The sequence below is a fragment of the Artemia sp. Qi Xiang Cuo genome, chromosome 18, assembly GCF_049724085.1.
Source record: "Artemia sp. Qi Xiang Cuo chromosome 18, ASM4972408v1, whole genome shotgun sequence".
Classification (NCBI taxonomy): domain Eukaryota; kingdom Metazoa; phylum Arthropoda; class Branchiopoda; order Anostraca; family Artemiidae; genus Artemia; species Artemia sp. Qi Xiang Cuo.
This window is the reverse complement of record NC_142811.1, coordinates 14,848,900-14,870,726: the sequence shown is the minus strand read 5'-3', so window position 1 is coordinate 14,870,726 and position 21,827 is coordinate 14,848,900. Positions and strand designations below refer to the sequence as shown.

Below are 21,827 nucleotides of genomic sequence, written 5' to 3'. Positions count from 1 at the left end.
GGGGATAGCCCAATAGAGTTGTGGTATCTGTAGACCTAGAGATACAAGGCTTTCTTTCTTATTATTTTTGGAATATGCAAACTTTGGCCAAAGACTGCCATAATTGTTTAATCCATTACTCTGATTCTTATACCAATAGAATAATGCTTGTGAGTAGCTACGTATGTTTGAAAGGCATCCATTTTTCAGCGGCAATGTCCAAAAACTTATATCTCCGGCAGAGAAAAAACTTCTGCTGGAATGGCCCATAATACCCATGAAACGAGTCAAACAGAAAATGAGTAGCATCATTCTTAAAGTTGGAATTTTGTAATATTGTTCCGTTGGAGAGGGACATTTATTGAAGTTCGGACCAGTACGGTCTTATAAATAGTCGGATTTCAAATTGTCGGGTGTAGGAATTTTAGGATTTTTCAGTACACCGAATAGCACAAAGAAAATTAAAATACTGACAGTTGCAATATTCAAGCGCGAGCAAAGTATTTGAACTTTAAAAACATGGAGGCGTTTTTGAAGACAGGGAAACTTGGAGCCCAGCCTATAAGTTCAAATGTTTCGAAAGAAAAAACAGGAAAAGAAACAAGATTACAGCCATGGGTTGAAAAATAGTAAGATTTTTCATTTAATTAAATGTGTTTACCTCAATTTTATGCTAATCCAACAGTAAACAGAAGATTGTTGTCAAACCTTTCATAGGCCTAACTAGGGAAATCTAGAGATATGCATATCAGTTCATGGTAAAATTCTGCCGTCGGCTACTTTTGGCTATCTTAGAAAGTGGCTAGGTTAGGAAAATGAAACTTTCAGGAATAGACCTACAGGCTTAAGTAGGCCTATGTCTTGGGAAGGTATTTTGAAGTACCTACCTCCACTCCTTCTCCCTCTAGAGGGTCTTGACCTTTGATGAACTTTAAAAATATGTGTGTTATAAAAGTGAAACCTTGCAAGATAGGCTAGATCTTCTGCTTAAAGGAAGTAGCCTACAACAAAATTGTTTTCAGCTTCACAACTTTGCTCAATCCCAATTTATTAGGTTTTAAAGATTTGCCGGTTAATATATACAAAATCATATTATTGACTTAGACCTATGCATAAAGTGAATATACCACTCAATGCCTTTTTTATGCTGATAATGAATATAGCCTAATAAGAATTTCTATTAGAAATTAATCTCCGCCCCCCCCCCTATCTAGGCTATACCAAAACTACCCCTGACTTGACCTGGATAGGGGGGGGGGGCTGACATTCATTTACGATATAAATTCTTATTATATTTGTAATGAGCATAAAAAAAGGCCTCAAATTGTGTATTCACTATAGTCCTAACTCAATAATATGATTTCATATATATTGACCTAAATTTGGATTGAGCAAAGTTGTGAAGGCCTGTGAGGCTAAAAACTATTTTGTTGTAGGCTATTTCATTTGGTCAATATATACAAAATCATATTATTGAGTTAGGACTAAAGTTAATACACCATTTGATGCCTTTTTTTATGCTGATTAGTAATATAATAATCATTTCTATCGTAAATTAATTTAAGCCCCCCCCTATATTTGCCAATTCTGGGTTAGGTTAGGTTTCTCCTATTTCGGGGGGGGGGGGCTGAAATTCATTTCTGATATAAATGCTTATTATATTTGTAATCGGCATAAAAAAGGCATCGAGTGGTATATTCACTTTATGGAGGCAGGTACTTCAAAATACCTTCCCAGGACATACTTTAGCCTGTAGACCCATCCCTAAAAGTTGCATTTTCCTAACCTAACCCTTTTCCAAGATAGCCATAAGTAGATAAAGTAGAATTTTACCCAGTTTATTCCTTAGCTAAATCATGGGTATTACTTTTGTGGTTGGGCTATCAAGAAGGAGAAATGTCCATAAAACAAGTTGTAGGCTCTATTTCATAATCAATAGGATATAGGCCTAGCATATGCAAAATTATTGCAGCCTAGTTAGGCACTTCCACTTTCATTCAGTTTTTTTCCCTTTTTGGTACAAGCCTAAAATTTGGGTTATTCAAGGACACCCACCATATGACTAATATAGGAGTAAAGTTCATTTGTGATGCAAATGGATATTATATTTAGATTGAGGATGCAATTCTAGGTAGGCTATATATTTGCACATTAGGGGTGAGGTTATATATTCTGTGAATATATAGGTCCTAAGAATTTCAAAAATTTCTTAGAAAAACTGGAAAAACAAGGAAAGAAGTGAAGATAAAGGGGACTCCACACTTTGACTATTGGAAAATTACTTTATAAGCTTATATAGAATGGTACTATCCAATCTCCTTATAATTGAAAACATTTTAGTCATCTAGTATGAAAATTTGGCCCATCCGTATAGGAGAAATCTATATTTGCCAACTAGTTGACTAATTTTTTCTCCCCAGCAAAACTTAATTTTTCCAACTAGTTGACTAATAACTTCTCCCCAGCAACACTTAAATTTGTCAACTAGTTCACAATAGATGTAGCCCCAGCAAAACTTTCATTTTCCAACTAATTGACTAATAACTTCTCCCCAGAAAGACTTAAGTTTGCCAACTAGCTGGAAACAAACGTAGCCCCAGAAAACAATTCATTTTCCGACTAGTTGACTAGTAACTTCTGCCCAGCAAAGTTTAATTTTGCCAAGTAGCTGGAAACAATTCTTTTCCTTAATTTTTAAAATATAATCTTAGTTAAGGGGTAAGGTTCTAATTTTGCTTTAGTCTATAATGATCATCCTGTGTCTATTCCATTGGTTGTATCCTATAAGGTTTTATCCTATTAGGAATTTTGCTTACTTTACTTTTGTAATAATGAAACTTAACTTTTAGCTTAAGCCTGAATGAGAATTTAGTCAAGATACCAGAATTTGTGAATTAAAAATATTAATATTATGTCTTGGGATATTCTTACATAAAAAAATGATTTGTCAAGAGCCTGAATTTTGGTTTTTGGAAAGGATATCATATACTATGTTAGTACATCATATAAGCATCTCTTATGGCATCATATAAATATTTTCTTATATGTTGTCATGCATAGCATGAATAAGATTGTTGAGTTTCCAACACAGCAGTTATTATATAATATAATGTCTGTTGGAAGACCCAAAAAACAAAAATTTGCAGTTACTATAAATGATGATTCTTTGGAACCAACACCTGAACTATCAAACATGATAAGATATGAAATTTGACAACCTGGACCATCAATTGTAACAACACCAATGCGGACAGCTAAAACAATAGCCATTGCTAAATTGCCTGAAGTGATCAAAATCCAAAAACATGTCAAAAATAAAAATGATGAGCAAAGACACAGGCAGTTAGAAGATAAGCAAAAACAACAATTAGAGCATGTTAAAATGAAAATGAAGACCAAAAACACATACAGTTAGAAGACAAACAACACCAAACAAGTGAGGGAGTCAAAACTAAAAATGAAGAGCAGCAAATTGATGAAAATCAACCTGGACAGCAGGAATCAAAACATGTCAAAATTGAATATGATAACAATGATGATTGGGTTTGAGATTTAGACATGGATAAGGTCATCAATGCCTACCATACCTTTGTTAAAAAACAACAACAAAGGTTTGGCAATATGTATTTCATAATTACAAAAGATAAGCCAAGGTGTAACAAAGCAAACAAATTGAAAATGATAGCAATTTGACTGGGTTTGGAATTTTTACATGGATAAAGTCATCAATAAATATATACCTTTGAAAGTCAAAAATATAGACTGGATAAATTCTTGGAAGAAAAAGGAGTTTTTGTCCCACCACCTGAACAATTAAAAGAAACAAAGGTTTGGTGATATGTCTTTCATAATGACAAAAGACAATGCAGAAGAAGAAGTTTTGTCCCACCACCTGAACAATTATAAGAAACAAAGGTGGTTGTCAATACCTTCCATACCTTGTAAAATCAAAAACCTGGACTAGAAAAATCATTGCAAGAAAAAGAAATTTTTCTCCCACCTTCTGAACAGTTAAAAGAAACAAAGGTTTAGCAATGTCTTTCATAATGACAAAAGACAAGCTGAGGTTAAAAGTTAAAGTCCAATAAAAAAGAATGTAATTTTGCAAAGGCACCACTTCTAATTTAATGCCCATTTGGACTCATGACATTAAGAACAGACTCAAATTTTCAGTGTTTAGAAGACAAGTGGCAGTGAGAATCTATATAAAGAAGCCTGCCACATGCCCCTTACCTTTGCTGAATAAACAAAGGTTCAGCAATATGTAAAATAAGGTAAAATTCATTCCATATATACAATTTAAGGTATTGAATATATTTCCACATTAGGGGGGGGGGGGAGGTGGCTAAAGTTTGTCATTATTGGCTAGAACCTTCAAAACAAATAAAAACATTATCAACTTATACTGATAGATTAATGAAAAAGAATGTCCCCAAAAAAGTTTTCTTTCAAAGAAAAGTAAAGATAAAGATTAAATAAAAAACAAGCAGAAATAAATTGAACTTATAATTCAAGCTGAAAATAAACATAAATCACTACAAATAAATCAATAGAACCCAAAATGAACAAAACTAGTAAATAGTCAAGTTAGAAATAAACAAAATTTATAGTAAATAGTCAAGTTAGAAATGAACAGAAACTACCACAAAAAGAAGTAGGATTAGCACCCACTAAGCCGTCTAAAGACCAGAACATCATATGCACATTACTGAAAATAAATTTTTCAGTAATGTGCATATGATTTCTGTTCATTTCTAACTTGACTATTTACTATAAATTTTGTTTATTTCTAACTTGACTATTTACTAGTTTTGTTCATTTTGGGTTCGATTCTGTTGATAGAGGAGCTTTAGTAAAGGTTTTATCCTTGTATGGTATACCAGACAAATACATTAAAGTGATTAGTGCTATGTACGAGAATAACACTGCTGCGGTTAAGGTAGGAAATGAGGTTAGCAGCTGGTTTTGTATTAAATCAGGAGTTAAGCAGGATTGTGTTCTATCCCCCTTTATATGGATTATTTTGATGGACTTTGTTTTAAGGAGCACAGGAAAGGCAATGGGAGACCACGGAATCAAATGGGGAGGAAAATGTCTCCTGGACTTGGATTATGCTGATGCTTTAAGCATCCTAGATGAAAGTGTGAGCAAAATGAATGAAGTTTTAGAGGTTTTGCGAGTTCAGGGTGCTAGTATTGGTTTGAAAATTAATGTTAGGAAGACTAAGTCACTAAGGCTAGGAATAAGTGAAGATGAAAAGGTGACGTTGGGTAATGAAAAGATTCATCAGGTGGGCAGCTTCACTTACCTTGGTAGTATTATTAGTAAATATGGTGTGAGCAGTGAAGATGTTAAAAATAGAATAGCCAAGGCTCAGGGTGTTTTTTCACAGTTAAAAAAAGTCTGGAAGAATAGGAAGATAAGTCTGCAAACCAAGATTAGAATCTTAGAAGCTACAGTGATGACAGTGGTCAAATATGGCTCTGAAGCATGGACGCTCCGAAAAGCGGATGAAGATTTGCTAAGAATTGCAAGAATTGCTTAAGGATTGTTCTGGGTACCCGGCTGACTGACCGTATTTCAAACAATAGGCTATACAAAAAATGTGGTTCAATACCGCTTTCTAGGTCTCTATAATGAAAGAATGGTTTAGGTGGTTAGGGCATGTTGTGCTGATGAAGGATGACAGATTGCCGAAGATTGTTCTTTTCGGCCAACCCTCTAGGGCTAAACGGAAAGCAGGTCGTCCCCGTCTGGGGTGGGAGGACGTCATAAAGAAAGATTTAAAGGAAATGGGAACTTCGTGGGCGGGTGTAAAAAGGAGGCTTTGAATAGATTGGGGTGGAGGAGGAGCGTGGGTAGCTGTGTTGGCCTCAGGTGGCTTGGTGCTGCGATGAGTTGTTAGTAGTAGTAGTAGTTTTTTGTGTTTCATTAAATCAACATGAAAAGAATGAAAATAACCATAATAACTAAGTTTACTGAAAAGCACTATTGGATATAGATTGATGGCTTAAAATATAATGATATTTATTCCTGAACATCTCAAGAATTTTGGAATTATGAATTTTGTAAAAGAGAAAACTTTAAAAACATATTTTGTTTTCAGTAGAGCTCAAACTCTGTTCTGGTCTTTAGAAGGAACTATGGGCTTTACCCCTACTCCTGCTTGTGCTAATTTCTTTTGAGTTTGACTTGGTTATTCATTGTAGTTTCTGTTTATTTTGAGTATTATTTATTTATTAGTAATGATTTATGTTTGTTTTAAGCTTGAATGATTATTTGAATTAGTTTGTGGTTTTCTTTGGTTTAATGTAGCCCTTTACTTTTCTTTGCTAAACCTTTCTGTGGGGAAAGTTAAAAATCAATTCCCTTTGGTTTTCAATTGTCATTGTCTTTTAGTAATTGATAAAAGAATTATTTTTTAGGCTTATTTTTATTTTACCCCTCAAGAATCAAGATTTTGGCTTGCTATTCATATTTTGGACCAAATTTTCCAGTAAAATTCAATTGTTGTACTATATAACTTTGGATTGATGGAAATGAGGTATCACTCTGTGGGACTGATATCATACTGATCCACATTGTGTTATAACCTTGAGTATAGACAAGTATCAGTTGACTGTTTTATTATAAGAATCTTTATGTGCTATAATTTGTTTTTACTGTTTATTATTAAAAAATGTATTTGGATATCTATTATTCATAGAGTTCAGATTTTTTTTGAAAAATATAAAAAAAATAGGATGCCAACAATCAAAGCCACCAAATTTGTTTCCAGTGAAGTTTCTCTTGGTCCTGAAAATTTAATTGAGGCATCTTCAAGGCCTCAAGTTTTAATCAAATCAGTATAAAGAAAAGAATATTTCACCCAAAGAAGCAAGACGACAACATTTCTTTAAAGCATTTTTTGTCTTTAATAAGCTCACCTTGACCCCCTCCCCAAGTCAAATTCAGATTCTATTCCATTCCCCTTTCTAATATTCTCTTACATTTTAGCTCAGTCCCTTAGACTGTTTGAAATTCTTAACATTCCGTGACAACTTAATATCTTTAGCTGCTCCTGAGATCATGCAAACAAGCCTTATTTACACCTAGATGCTCATAACATATTTTTGATTTTGTTACTTTCCTTGCCATTCTCTGAAAGTTTCAAATTAATATCCTTAGAAGTCCTGGAGTTATTACAAAAATATTCTTTTGACAACCTGAATGGACATAGTATCTTGCAATTAGGCCAGTATCCCAATGAACATTTCCTGAAAGTTCAAACTGAGCACCCACCCTTGAGATGTTACAGATATAACCTTTTGACAACCTGGAAGCACAAATGGTTTTTGATTTATCTTAACATGCACTGAAAGTGTCAACTTTGAGTTGAAACTTTCAACAGTCAGCTTTCAACTTTCAGCTTACACATTCCTAAGATATTGCAGATATGACATTTTGACAACATGGATGTATGCAGTGTCCATTGATTTAGTTCAATGCTCTGTTTCTGATATTTTGCAGATTTACCCTTTGGACCACCCACATCTTTAGATTTAGTCTAATAGTTGTCCAGCATTCCCTGAAAGTTTGAACTTAGTTCCCTGCATTGTTTCTGAAGTATTGCAGGTATGCATTTTTGACAACCTGGATGCATATGGTGCCTTTTGATTTAGCTTAACATTTACTAAACATTTCTTTGGAGTTTCAAATTGATATTTTTTGAAATTTATGAAATATTGCAGATATGCTCTTTTGAGAAGATGCAGAAAGTGTCATTTGGTGTAGCCTAACATTACCTCTCAACATAGTCTGAAAGGTTCAAGTTAATATCCGTAGATATTCGTAAAATATTCCTAGTACTTCCTTTTGACCATCTGGATACTTGTAGTGCCTTTTTATGCAATTTTACACTCAATACTCCCTGAAAGTTTCAACTTAATATCCTTAGCCCTTCCTAGAATATTGTTTTCTCTGTTGAAAGCTTGGATTCACACAGTGTCATTTAATTTAGTTCAACATCCCCAACAATATGCCCGGAAAGTTTGAATATAATACCCTTTGCTATTCCTGAGATATTGCGTAGATGTGTAGTTAAGTAGGTATAGTGGGGGGTATAATGGGTTGTTAAACTTTGCCCTTGGAGGGGGTATGGGTGTGGTCCTGAGGAGATTTAAACTTGGGTAGCATGCCCTCTGGTTTGGCCTGACTATTTGTATTGGCGTCCTACTTGTATAGTTGAGATGATTAAATAACATTGTAGAGAGGTTGGGTATAATGTAATACTTTTATTAACACCACTGCATTTAAGCAGGTATATGACACACCTCTGCTCAACTCCTGGTTCAACTTCATACCAGCTATTAAATTCACCTTCTACCTTAGCTGGAGCAATATTGTTTTGTACATAGCACTAATCACTTTAATATGCTTAGCTGCTATACTATAAAAGGATAGAAGCGTCGCTAAAGCTCTTCTATCTGCTGAATCAAATGCCTATTAATAATTTATAAAACTGACGACTAAAGAGGTCTGATGATTCGCACACTTCTCAGTTAGTGATCCGAGAGTGAAAATATGGTTAACCCACCCTCTCCCCTTCCTAATATCTGCCTGTTCTTTCCTTAAAACTTTATCTACCGTGTCTTTTAGTCTAATAACTATCGTTATGCTAAATAATTTATGTAATACAGAAACCAAGATACACCTCTATAATTACTGCACTCGCTCTTATCATCTTTCTTATAAAGGGGTTTTAATTAAATTTTTTCTAAAATCACTAGGTATCTCCCCTTCTTACATGTTTATTCTTACTAACACTACAAGTATGCAAGCTTGGATTTTCTAGTATTTGAACACCTCTGCAAGTTTCTTGTGTCTAATGTCAGATTCAATTTCAAAAGCATTGAAAGTAAAGACCAGGTTATTGACGACTTTATCTTCTCTTTGTCTGAACTTACTAAGTGATGGAGTAGGGATTGACAACTGAATTTGTGGTCAGAATTTCGATTTGCTTCTTTTTCTTTTTCATGTGTTTCTGAACTTCCTTTGATCCCTATTTTTCAGTCATAATTCATTTCTTCTATTGCATGTACTCTCTCAATTGCTTCAGAAGATGTTGACATGATCAACAATCACTGTGGAGAACTGTAAAAAATGCAAAAAAGGCAGATTCAAGTGATACCTTTTATAGAGCCCCAACAGAAAATATGTGAGGGGAAGGGTCAATTTTTGAGTTTAATTATTTTTTCTAACAACAATCCTTTACAGACTTTGGAGATTGATAAGGAGGTTGGAGCTTGATGAAAGGGCTCGGTGCTTCTTTTGCGTTAGGGTCCTCAGCTTTTTGTTTCTAGTTTTTGATTTGTTTTAAGCAGTGAGAAATCTTAAAAATAAATGCTCCATACCACAATGGATTACTTTTAAAGCTTGACCCTGCTCCTTTTTTGCTAAAATTCTTTCTTTTTTAATTGTTCTTTTAGCAGTGTAATTGCCAACCTCTTTTAAAAAAGGTATGGTAAACTTGGTTCTGAAATTGTTTCATCTTATTGTAAAACCTGTAATTTTTCTGAATTTTGGCTCTAAGGAGTTGGGTATGCTCATGAAAATATTACCTCTAAGATTATAAGTTCCGTATAAGGGAGGCCAGTTATGTTGTTCTTTGATATAATCCTTGATGCATAATCTTTTATGTTCATCTGCATTGCTTGTTTTGTTAAGTTGCAGTTTACCACACAACCAGATTATGTTTTTTGTTCATGATATTCTGATATAAAAATCTGTGTTGCTTTGGAGAATTCAATTTCTTTTCATGAAATATCAGTCACAAAAGGGGTAAGACAAGGAGGAACATTATCGCATACAATTTTTAATTTATGTTTGAAATGTTATTTCGATTCTTTATAATCAGTTATTTATACTCAGTTATTTAAGTTAAATAAAACTCAGTTATTTAGCATATGCTGGTGACTTTATTTTACTTAGTTGGTCTAAAAGGTTGTTAATGTTTTTAGGCATATGCAGATTTTAGGCAATGAGCTAAAGAAAAAGACCTGGGAATTAATGTTGCGAAATGTCTATATTTCGTAATAAATGATCCCCTGGGCTCTCCTCTTGGTTTTGGTTAGGGTTGGATTTTGCATGTTTTGAATTTGGTGATGTACCTTGGTGTTCTGGATTCTTTTACTAAAAGGGTTTTTACCTCATTTAATGTTAACTCATGTAGAAACTTTTGGTTCTCTCATTGATCTACATCGATAGATGAAAAGAGTTATGTTAGCTAGACTTAATCAGTGAATGGTTCTCTCTTTGGATAGCTTTCCGGCAGTATTTTAACAAGTTTTCCGACTTCTTTTTCTTCTCAAATTAAAGTGGCATGTTTTAAATACCTTAAATCTTTATTTGGTTTTCCTCGGAGCATTTGTAATATATCCTAGAGAAGTATTTATAAAACTAAAAACCCACTTGAGGTTGTAAAGAATAAGTGAGGTCTGTTAACAGAAATTGTTAAAAAATATCTAAGTGGGTGAAGTTTTTTTTTCTTTCTGAAAAAAACTGAATTTCACATTAATCATTTTTATTATTTTAATGATTTATGTTTGGTGTGATGTATTACATTCGTTATTCTGAGTTTGCCGTTTTAAGCTAATATGATTAGAATTTTCTTTTTATTTGTATTAATTTGCTCCTTAATTCTTCTGTTTGTGAGGAAATAAAAGTATAATGATAATACTGCTATGAGCTGGGTACATTTGGCCATTTATTACAGCCTGTTTTTTTCCCCTTTCAGTTCTTTATAGTTTAATGTAGGAAAAGCTTCTTTTCTAAATGATATTGATGCATATTCATTATTAAGCTAAGAAAGAGAATACAAAAAAGAGAAGAAATTAGGATGTACTAAGAAGGGGATGTACTAAGCAAGTAAATTAAAATATATGACTCACTGTCATTTTCAAAATTGAAATATGTTCACAATTTTTACTTATTACATTTTTATTGTATTACCTAGTTAAACAGACAAGGTTACGTATTATATTGGCATTAAAAACACAAACACTGAATAAATTTTAAGTATCTTTACTGGTTTCTGTTCATTTATGTTTTATTTCATGGATTTATTTTATTTTCATTCTTTGAATAGCTATTAAGTTAAGCTGAACTGTAGTGCTGTTGAAGGTAATGAATGAATATAACAAAGTAATTTCAGTTAACGGCAACGCAAAATATCAGGGCTGTGGAGTTGGAATTGTGGAGTCAGAGGTAGAGTTTCAGTAATTCTTTGTTGAACGTAGTCAGAGTTGGTATATTGAAAAAGTCTGGTGTCAGAGTTGGTTATAACTTATAAAATCTAGTTAAATGAAGCTTCAAAAGAGGACTGTGGAATTAGAGTCAGAGTTCTAGTAATTTTTAGTTGAATGGAGTCAATATATTTAAAATGGTTGGAGTCAGAGTCAGTTATAACTTATAACCGACTCCATTGCCCTTTGAAAGATGCAGCAGAGATCCTAGTATCTCTTTATAACATTGATAAATAATTTTTAATCATGTTTAATTTCATTAAAAGCCGCCCCAAAAAGATTGTTGATGTTGCATCTCAAGAAGAGGTTGTTGCAGTTTTGAAAAAGTGTCTTGAAGGAGCTGATTTACCCAACTTTTTGTTTTATGGACCACCTGGAACAGGCAAAACAAGTACAATTTTAGCTGCAGCAAGAGAGCTTTTTGGAGACCTTTATAAAGAAAGGTTTGTAAATATTTCTTTAAAGGGCAATGGACAAAGCAAGTTCAATTTTAGCTGATAAAGGGTTGTTTTTTGAGATATTTTTAAATAAAAGATATTAATTATTTCTTTAAACGGCATGGTGCAAAAAAAAAATATAATTTTAGATGGAGCCCGAGATCTTTGTGGAGATCTTTATAAATAAAGGATAGCAAATATTTCTTTAAGCAGCAGGGGGCAAACAAAAAATATGATTTTAGCTGGACCAAGAGAGGTTTTTGGAGGTCTTTATAAAGAAAGTTTAGTAAATATTTCTTTAAAGGGCAATGGACAAAGCAAGTTCAATTTTAGCTGAAACAGGGTAGATTTTGGAGATCGTTGTTAAGAAAAGCTAGTAAATATTTCTTTAAACGGCAATGGGCAAAAAAAAAATAATTTTAGCTGGAGCAAGAGAGCTTTTTGGAGATCTTTATAAAGAAAGGCTAGCAAATATTTTTGTAAGCGGCAATGGGCAAACAAAAAATATGATTTTAGCTTGAGCAAGAGAGCTTTTTGGAGGTCTTTATAAAGAAAGGCTAGCAAATATTTCTTTAAGTGGCAATGGGCAAACAAAAAATATGATTTTAGCTGGAGCAAGAGAGCTTTTTGAAGATCTTTATAAAGAAAGGCTAGCAAATATTTCTTTAAGCAGCAATGGGCAAACAAAAAATATGATTTTAGCTGGAGCAAGAGAGCTTTTTGGAGGTCTTTATAAAGAAAGTTTAGTAAATATTTCTTTAAAGGGCAATGGACAAAGCAAGTTCAATTTTAGCTGAAACAGGGTAGATTTTGGAGATCGTTGTTAAGAAAAGCTAGTAAATATTTCTTTAAACGGCAATGGGCAAAAAAAAATAATTTTAGCTGGAGCAAGAGAGCTTTTTGGAGATCTTTATAAAGAAAGGCTTGCAAATATTTCTTTAAGCAGCAGTGGGCAAACAAAAAATATGATTTTAGCTGGAGCAAGAGAGCTTTTTGGAGGTCTTTATAAAGAAAGTTTAGTAAATATGTCTTTAAAGGGCAATGGACAAAGCAATTTCAATTTTAGCTGAAACAGGGTATATTTTGGAGATCGTTGTTAATAAAAGATATTAAATATTTATTAAAAAGCCAATGGTCAAAAAAAAAATAATTTTAGCTGGAGCAAGAGAGCTATTTGGAGATCTTTATAAAGAAAGGCTTGCAAATATTTCTTTAAGCGGCAATGGGCAAACAAAAAATATGATTTTAGCTGGAGCAAGAGAGCTTTTTGGAGGTCTTTATAAAGAAAGGCTAGCAAATATTTCTGTAAGTGGCAATGGGCAAACAAAAAATATGATTTTAGCTGGAGCAAGAGAGCTTTTTGGAGGTCTTTATAAAGAAAGTTTAGTAAATATTTCTTTAAAGGGCAATGGACAAAGCAAGTTCAATTTTAGCTGAAACAGGGTAGATTTTGGAGATCGTTGTTAAGAAAAGCTAGTAAATATTTCTTTAAACGGCAATGGGCAAAAAAAAAATAGTTTTAGCTGGAGCAAGAGAGCTATTTGGAGATCTTTATAAAGAAAGGCTAGCAAATATTTCTGTAAGCGGCAATGGGCAAACAAAAAATATGATTTTAGCTGGAGCAAGAGAGCTTTTTGGAGGTCTTTATAAAGAAAGGTTAGCAAATATTTCTTTAAGTGGCAATGGGCAAACAAAAAATATGATTTTAGCTGGAGCAAGAGAGCTTTTTGGAGATCTTTATAAAGAAAGGCTAGCAAATATTTCTTTAAGCTGCAGTGGGCAAACAAAAAATATGATTTTAGCTGGAGCAAGAGAGCTTTTTGGAGGTCTTTATAAAGAAAGTTTAGTAAATATTTCTTTAAAGGGCAATGGACAAAGCAATTTCAATTTTAGCTGAAACAGTGTATATTTTGGAGATCGTTGTTAAGAAAAGCTACTAAATATTTCTTTAAACGGCAATGGTCAAAAAAAAATATAATTTTAGAGGTCTTTATAAAGAAAGTTTCGTAAATATTTCTTTAAAGGGCAATGGACAAAGCAAGTTCAATTTTAGCTGAAACAGGGTAGATTTTGGAGATCGTTGTTAAGAAAAGCTAGTAAATATTTCTTTAAACGGCAATGGGCAAAAAAAAAAATATAATTTTAGCTGGAGCAAGAGAGCTTTTTGGAGATCTTTATAAAGAAAGGCTTGCAAATATTTCTTTAAGCAGCAGTGGGCAAACAAAAAATATGATTTTAGCTGGAGCAAGAGAGCTTTTTGGAGGTCTTTATAAAGAAAGTTTAGTAAATATTTCTTTAAAGGGCAATGGACAAAGCAAGTTCAATTTTAGCTGAAACAGGGTAGATTTTGGAGATCGTTGTTAATAAAAGCTAGTAAATATTTCTTTAAACGGCAATGGGCAAAAAAAAAATATAATTTTAGCTGGAGCAAGAGAGCTTTTTGGAGATCTTTATAAAGAAAGGCTAGCAAATATTTCTTTAAGCAACAATGGGCAAACAAAAAATATGATTTTAGCTGGAGCAAGAGAGCTTTTTGGAGCTCTTTATAAAGAAAGTTTAGTAAATATTTCTTTAAAGGGCAATGGACAAAGCAAGTTTAATTTTAGCTGAAACAGGATAGATTTTGGAGATCGTTCATAAAAGATAGTAAATATTTTTTTAAACGGCAATGGGCAAAAAAAAAATATAATTTTAGCTGGAGCAAGAGAGCTTTTTGGAGATCTTTATAAAGAAAGGCTTGCAAATATTTCTTTAAGCAGCATTGGGCAAACAAAAAATATGATTTTAGCTGGACCAAGAGAGCGTTTAGGAGGTCTTTATAAAGAAAGGTTAGCAAATATTTCTTTAAGTGGCAATGGGCAAAAAAAATATATAATTTTAGCTGGAGCAAGAGAGCTTTTTGGAGATCTTTATAAAGAAAGGCTTGCAAATATTTCTTTAAGCAGCAGTGGGCAAACAAAAAATATGATTTTAGCTGGAGCAAGAGAGCTTTTTGGAGGTCTTTATAAAGAAAGTTTAGTAAATATTTCTTTAAAGGGCAATGGACAAAGCAAGTTCAATTTAAGCTGAAACAGGTTAGATTTTGGATATCGTTGTTAAGAAAAGCTAGTAAATATTTCTTTAAACGGCAATGGGCAAAAAAAAAAAAATTTTAGCTGGAGCAAGAGAGCTTTTTGGAGATCTTTATAAAGAAAGGCTAGCAAATATTTCTTTAAGCGGCAATGGGCAAACAAAAAATATGATTTTAGCTGGAGCAAGAGAGCTTTTTGGAGGTCTTTATAAAGAAAGGCTAGCAAATATTTCTTTAAGTGGCAATGGGCAAACAAAAAATATGATTTTAGCTGGAGCAAGAGAGCTTTTTGGAGGTCTTTATAAAGAAAGTTTAGTAAATATTTCTTTAAAGGGCAATGGACAAAGCAAGTTCAATTTTAGCTGAAACAGGGTAGATTTTGGAGATCGTTGTTAAGAAAAGCTAGTAAATATTTCTTTAAACGGCAATGGGCAAAAAAAAAATATAATTTTAGAGGTATTTATAAAGAAAGTTTAGTAAATATTTCTTTAAAGGGCAATGGACAAAGCAAGTTCAATTTTAGCTGAAACAGGGTAGATTTTGGAGATCGTTGTTAAGAAAAGCTAGTAAATATTTCTTTAAACGGCAATGGGCAAAAAAAAAAATATAATTTTAGCTGGATCAAGAGAGCTTTTTGGAGATCTTTATACAGAAAGGCTAGCAAATATTTCTTTAAGCAGCAGTGGGCAAACAAAAAATATGATTTTAGCTGGAGCAAGAGAGCTTTTTGGAGGTCTTTATAAAGAAAGTTTAGTAAATATTTCTTTAAAGGGCAATGGACAAAGCAAGTTCAATTTTAGCTGAAACAGGGTAGATTTTGGAGATCGTTGTTAAGAAAAGCTAGTAAATATTTCTTTAAACGGCACTGGGCAAAAAAAAAATTTAATTTTAGCTGGAGCAAGAGAGCTTTTTGGAGATCTTTATAAAGAAAGGCTAGCAAATATTTCTTTAAGCGACAATGGGCAAACAAAAAATATGATTTTAGCTGGAGCAAGAGAGCTTTTTGGAGCTCTTTATAAAGAAAGTTTAGTAAATATTTCTTTAAAGGGCAATGGACAAAGCAAGTTTAATTTTAGCTGAAACAGGATAGATTTTGGAGATCGTTAAGAAAAGCTAGTAAATATTTCTTTAAACGGCAATGGGCAAAAAAAAATATAATTTTAGCTGGAGCAAGAGAGCTTTTTGGAGATCTTTATAAAGAAAGGCTTGCAAATATTTCTTTAAGCAGCAGTGGGCAAACAAAAAATATGATTTTAGCTGGAGCAAGAGAGCTTTTTGGAGGTCTTTATAAAGAAAGGCTAGCAAATATTTCTTTAAGTGGCAATGGGCAAAAAAAATATATAATTTTAGCTGGAGCAAGAGAGCTTTTTGGAGATCTTTATAAAGAAAGGCTTGCAAATATTTCTTTAAGCAGCAGTGGGCAAACAAAAAATATGATTTTAGCTGGAGAAAGAGAGCTTTTTGGAGGTCTTTATAAAGAAAGTTTAGTAAATATTTCTTTAAAGGGCAATGGACAAAGCAAGTTCAATTTTAGCTGAAACAGGGTAGATTTTGGAGATCGTTGTTAAGAAAAGCTAGTAAATATTTCTTTAAACGGCAATGGGCAAAAAAAAATAATTTTAGCTGGAGCAAGAGAGCTTTTTGGAGATCTTTATAAAGAAAGGCTAGCAAATATTTCTGTAAGCGGCAATGGGCAAACAAAAAATATGATTTTAGCTGGAGCAAGAGAGCTTTTTGGAGGTCTTTATAAAGAAAGGCTAGCAAATATTTCTTTAAGGGGCAATGGGCAAACAAAAAATATGATTTTAGCTGGAGCAAGAGAGCTTTTTGGAGGTCTTTATAAAGAAAGTTTAGTAAATATTTCTTTAAAGGGCAATGGACAAAGCAAGTTCAATTTTAGCTGAAACAGGGTAGATTTTGGAGATCGTTGTTAAGAAAAGCTAGTAAATATTTCTTTAAACGGCAATGGGCAAAAAAAATATAATTTTAGAGGTCTTTATAAAGAAAGGTTTGTAAATATTTCTTTAAAGGGCAATGGACAAAGCAAGTTCAATTTTAGCTGAAACAGGATAGATTTTGGAGATCGTTGTTAAGAAAAGCTAGTAAATATTTCTTTAAACGGCAATGGGCAAAAAAAAAATATAATTTTAGCTGGAGCAAGAGAGATTTTTGGAGATCTTTATAAAGAAAGTCTTGCAAATATTTCTTTAAGCGGCAATGGGCAAACAAAAAATATGATTTTAGCTGGAGCAAGAGAGCTTTTTGGAGGTCTTTATAAAGAAAGTTTAGTAAATATTTCTTTAAAGGGCAATGGACAAAGCAAGTTCAATTTTAGCTGAAACAGGGTAGATTTTGGAGATCGTTGTTAAGAAAAGCTAGTAAATATTTCTTTAAACGGCAATGGGCAAAAAAAAATAATTTTAGCTAGAGCAAGAGAGGTTTTTGGAGATCTTTATAAAGAAAGGCTAGCAAATATTTCTGTAAGCGGCAATGGGCAAACAAAAAATATGATTTTAGCTTGAGCAAGAGAGCTTTTTGGAGGTCTTTATAAAGAAAGGCTAGCAAATATTTCTTTAAGTGGCAATGGGCAAACAAAAAATATGATTTTAGCTGGAGCAAGAGAGCTTTTTGAAGATCTTTATAAAGAAAGGCTAGCAAATATTTCTTTAAGCGGCAGTGGGCAAACAAAAAATATGATTTTAGCTGGAGCAAGAGAGCTTTTTGGAGGTCTTTATAAAGAAAGTTTAGTAAATATTTCTTTAAAGGGCAATGGACAAAGCAAGTTCAATTTTAGCTGAAACAGGGTAGATTTTGGAGATCGTTGTTAAGAAAAGCCAGTAAATATTTCTTTAAACGGCAATGGGCAAAAAAAAAATAATTTTAGCTGAAGCAAGAGAGCTTTTTGGAGATCTTTATAAAGAAAGGCTAGCAAATATTTCTTTAAGTGGCAATGGGCAAACAAAAAATATGATTTTAGCTGGAGCTAGAGAGCTTTTTGGAGATCTTTATAAAGAAAGGCTAGCAAATATTTCTTTAAGCAGCAGTGGGCAAACAAAAAATATGATTTTAGCTGGAGCAAGAGAGCTTTTTGGAGGTCTTTATAAAGAAAGTTTAGTAAATATTTCTTTAAAGGGAAATGGACAAAGCAAGTTCAATTTTAGCTGAAACAGGGTAGATTTTGGAGATCGTTGTTAAGAAAAGCTAGTAAATATTTATTTAAACGGCAATGGGCAAAAAAAAAATATAATTTTAGAGGTCTTTATAAAGAAAGTTTAGTAAATATTTCTTTAAAGGGCAATGGACAAAGCAAGTTAAATTTTAGCTGAAACAGGGTAGATTTTGGAGATCGTTGTTAAGAAAAGCTAGTAAATATTTCTTTAAACGGCAATGGGCAAAAAAAAAATATAATTTTAGCTGGAGCAAGAGAGCTTTTTGGAGATCTTTATAAAGAAAGGCTAGCAAATATTTCTTTAAGCGGCAATGGGCAAACAAAAAATATGATTTTAGCTGGAGCAAGAGAGCTTTTTGGAGCTCTTTATAAAGAAAGCTTAGTAAATATTTCTTTAAAGGGCAATGGACAAAGCAAGTTTAATTTTAGCTGAAACAGGATAGATTTTGGAGATCGTTAAGAAAAGCTAGTAAATATTTCTTTAATCGTCAATGGGCAAAAAAAAAATATTATTTTAGCTGGAGCAAGAGAGCTTTTTGGAGATCTTTATAAAGAAAGGCTTGCAAATATTTCTTTAAGCAGCAGTGGGCAAACAAAAAATATGATTTTAGCTGGAGCAAGAGAGCTTTTTGGAGGTCTTTATGAAGAAAGTTTAGTAAATATTTCTTTAAAGGGCAATGGACAAAGCAAGTTCAATTTTAGCTGAAACAGGGTAGATTTTGGAGATCGTTGTTAAGAAAAGCTAGTAAATATTTCTTTAAACGGCAATGGGCAAAAAAAAAAAATTTAGCTGGAGCAAGAGAGCTTTTTGGAGATCTTTATAAAGAAAGGCTAGCAAATATTTCTGTAAGCGGCAATGGGCAAACAAAAAATATGATTTTAGCTGGAGCAAGAGAGCTTTTTGGAGGTCTTTATAAAGAAAGGATAGCAAATATTTCTTTAAGTGGCAATGGGCAAACAAAAAATATGATTTTAGCTTGAGCAAGAGAGCTTTTTGTAGATCTTTATAAAGAAAGGCTAGCAAATATTTCTGTAAGCGGCAATGGGCAAACAAAAAATATGATTTTAGCTGGAGCAAGAGAGCTTTTTGGAGGTCTTTATAAAGACAGTTTAGTAAATATTTCTTTAAAGGGCAATGGACAAAGCAAGTTCAATTTTAGCTGAAACAGGGTAGATTTTGGAGATCGTTGTTAAGAAAAGCTAGTAAATATTTCTTTAAACGGCAATGGGCAAAAAAAAAATAATTTTAGCTGGAGCAAGAGAGCTTTTTGGAGATCTTTATAAAGAAAGGCTAGCAAATATTTCTGTAAGCGGCAATGGGCAAACAAAAAATATGATTTTAGCTGGAGCAAGAGAGCTTTTTGGAGGTCTTTATAAAGAAAGGCTAGCAAATATTTCTTTAAGTGGCAATGGGCAAACAAAAAAAATTATTTTAGCTGGAGCAAGAGAGCTTTTTGGAGATCTTTATAAAGAAAGGCTAGCAAATATTTCTTTAAGCAGCAGTGGGCAAACAAAAAATATGATTTTAGCTGGAGCAAGAGAGCTTTTTGGAGGTCTTTATAAATAAAGTTTAGTAAATATTTCTTTAAAGGGCAATGGACAAAGCAAGTTCAATTTTAGCTGAAACAGGGTAGATTTTGGAGATCGTTGTTAAGAAAAGCCACTAAATATTTCTTTAAACGGCAATGGGCAAAAAAAAAATAATTTTAGATGGAGCAAGAGAGCTATTTGGAGATCTTTATAAATAAAGGCTAGCAAATATTTTTTTAAGCGGCAATGGGCAAACAAAAAATATGATTTTAGCTTGAGCAAGAGAGCTTTTTGGAGTTCTTTATAAAGAAAGTCTAGCAAATATTTATTTAATTGGCAATGTGCAAACAAAAAATATTATTTTAGCTGGAGCAAGAGAGCTTTTTGTAGATCTTTATAAAGAAAGGCTAGCAAATATTTCTTTAAGCGGCAATGGGCAAACAAAAAATATGATTTTAGCTGGAGCAAGAGAGCTTTTTGGAGGTCTTTATAAAGACAGTGTAGTAAATATTTCTTTAAAGGGCAATGGACAAAGCAAGTTCAATTTTAGCTGAAACAGGGTAGATTTTGGAGATAGTTGTTAAGAAAAGCTAGTAAATATTTCTTTAAACGGCAATGGGCAAAAAAAAATATAATTTTAGCTGGAGCAAGAGAGCTTTTTGGAGATCTTTATAAAGAAAGGCTTGCAAATATTTCTTTAAGCAGCAGTGGGCAAACAAAAAATATGATTTTAGCTGGAGCAAGAGAGCTTTTTGGAGGTCTTTATAAAGAAAGTTTAGTAAATATTTCTTTAAAGGGCAATGGACAAAGCAAGTTCAATTTTAGCTGAAACAGTGTATATTTTGGAGATCGTTGTTAATAAAAGCTATTAAATATTTATTTAAAAGTCAATGGGCAAAAAAAAAATAATTTTAGATGGAGCAAGAGAGCTTTTTTTAGATCTTTATAAAGAAAGGCTAGCAAATATTTCTTTAAGCAGCAGTGGGCAAACAAAAAATATGATTTTAGCTGGAGCAAGAGAGCGTTTTGGAGGTCTTTATAAAGAAAGTTTAGTAAATATTTCTTTAAAGGGCAATGGACAAAGCAAGTTCAATTTTAGCTGAAACAGGGTAGATTTTGGAGATCGTTTTTAAGAAAAGCTAGTAAATATTTCTTTAAACGGCAATGGGCAAAAAAAAAATATAATTTTAGCTGGAGCAAGAGAGCTTTTTGGAGATCTTTATAAAGAAAGGCTAGCAAATATTTCTTTAAGCGGCAATGGGCAAACAAAAAATATGATTTTAGCTGGAGCAAGAGAGCTTTTTGGAGCTCTTTATAAAGAAAGTTTAGTAAATATTTCTTTAAAGGGCAATGGACAAAGCAAGTTCAATTTTAGCTGAAACAGGATAGATTTTGGAGATCTTTGTTAAGAAAAGCTAGAAAATATTTCTTTAAACTGCAATGGGCAAAAAAAAAATATAATTTTAGCTGGAGCAAGAGAGCTTTTTGGAGATCTTTATAAAGAAAGGCTTGCAAATATTTCTTTAAGCAGCAGTGGGCAAACAAAAAATATGATTTTAGCTGGAGCAAGAGAGCTTTTTGGAGGTCTTTATAAAGAAAGTTTAGTAAATATTTCTTTAAAGGGCAATGGACAAAGCAAGTTCAATTTTAGCTGAAACAGGGTAGAGTTTGGAGATCGTTGTTAAGAAAAGCTAGTAAATATTTCTTTAAACGGCAATGGGCAAAAAAAAAATATAATTTTAGCTGGAGCAAGAGAGCTTTTTGGAGATCTTTATAAAGAAAGGCTAGCAAATATTTCTTTAAGCGACAATGGGCAAACAAAAAATATGATTTTAGCTGGAGCAAGAGAGCTTTTTGGAGCTCTTTATAAAGAAAGCTTAGTAAATATTTCTTTAAAGGGCAATGGACAAAGCAAGTTAAATTTTAGCTGAAACAGGATAGATTTTGGAGATCGTTCAGAAAAGCTAGTAAATATTTCTTTAAACGGCAATGGGCAAAAAAAAAATATAATTTTAGCTGGAGCAAGAGAGCTTTTTGGAGATCTTTATAAAGAAAGGCTTGCAAATATTTCTTTAAGCAGCAGTGGGCAAACAAAAAATATGATTTTAGCTGGAGCAAGAGAGCTTTTTGGAGGTCTTTATGAAGAAAGTTTAGTAAATATTTCTTTAAAGGGCAATGGACAAAGCAAGTTCAATTTTAGCTGAAACAGGGTAGATTTTGGAGATCGTTGTTAAGAAAAGCTAGTAAATATTTCTTTAAACGGCAATGGGCAAAAAAAAAAAAATTTAGCTGGAGCAAGAGAGCTTTTTGGAGTTCTTTATAAAGAAAGGCTAGCAAATATTTCTGTAAGCGGCAATGGG

At 32.7% G+C, this 21,827-nt stretch overlaps 1 protein-coding gene across 1 annotated transcript in view; it reads left to right on the top strand.

The window, feature by feature from the left end:
* Positions 1-475: 475 nt before the first annotated feature.
* Positions 476-21,827, top strand: part of LOC148941235 (replication factor C subunit 4) — a 59,131-nt gene continuing 37,779 nt past the window's right edge. Inside the window, exons 1-2 of the mRNA XM_089104687.1 lie at positions 476-608; positions 11,528-11,704. Coding sequence (XP_088960813.1) covers positions 499-608; positions 11,528-11,704 — 287 coding nt within the window. The 5' untranslated portion in view covers positions 476-498. The remainder of the gene's footprint in view (positions 609-11,527; positions 11,705-21,827) is intronic.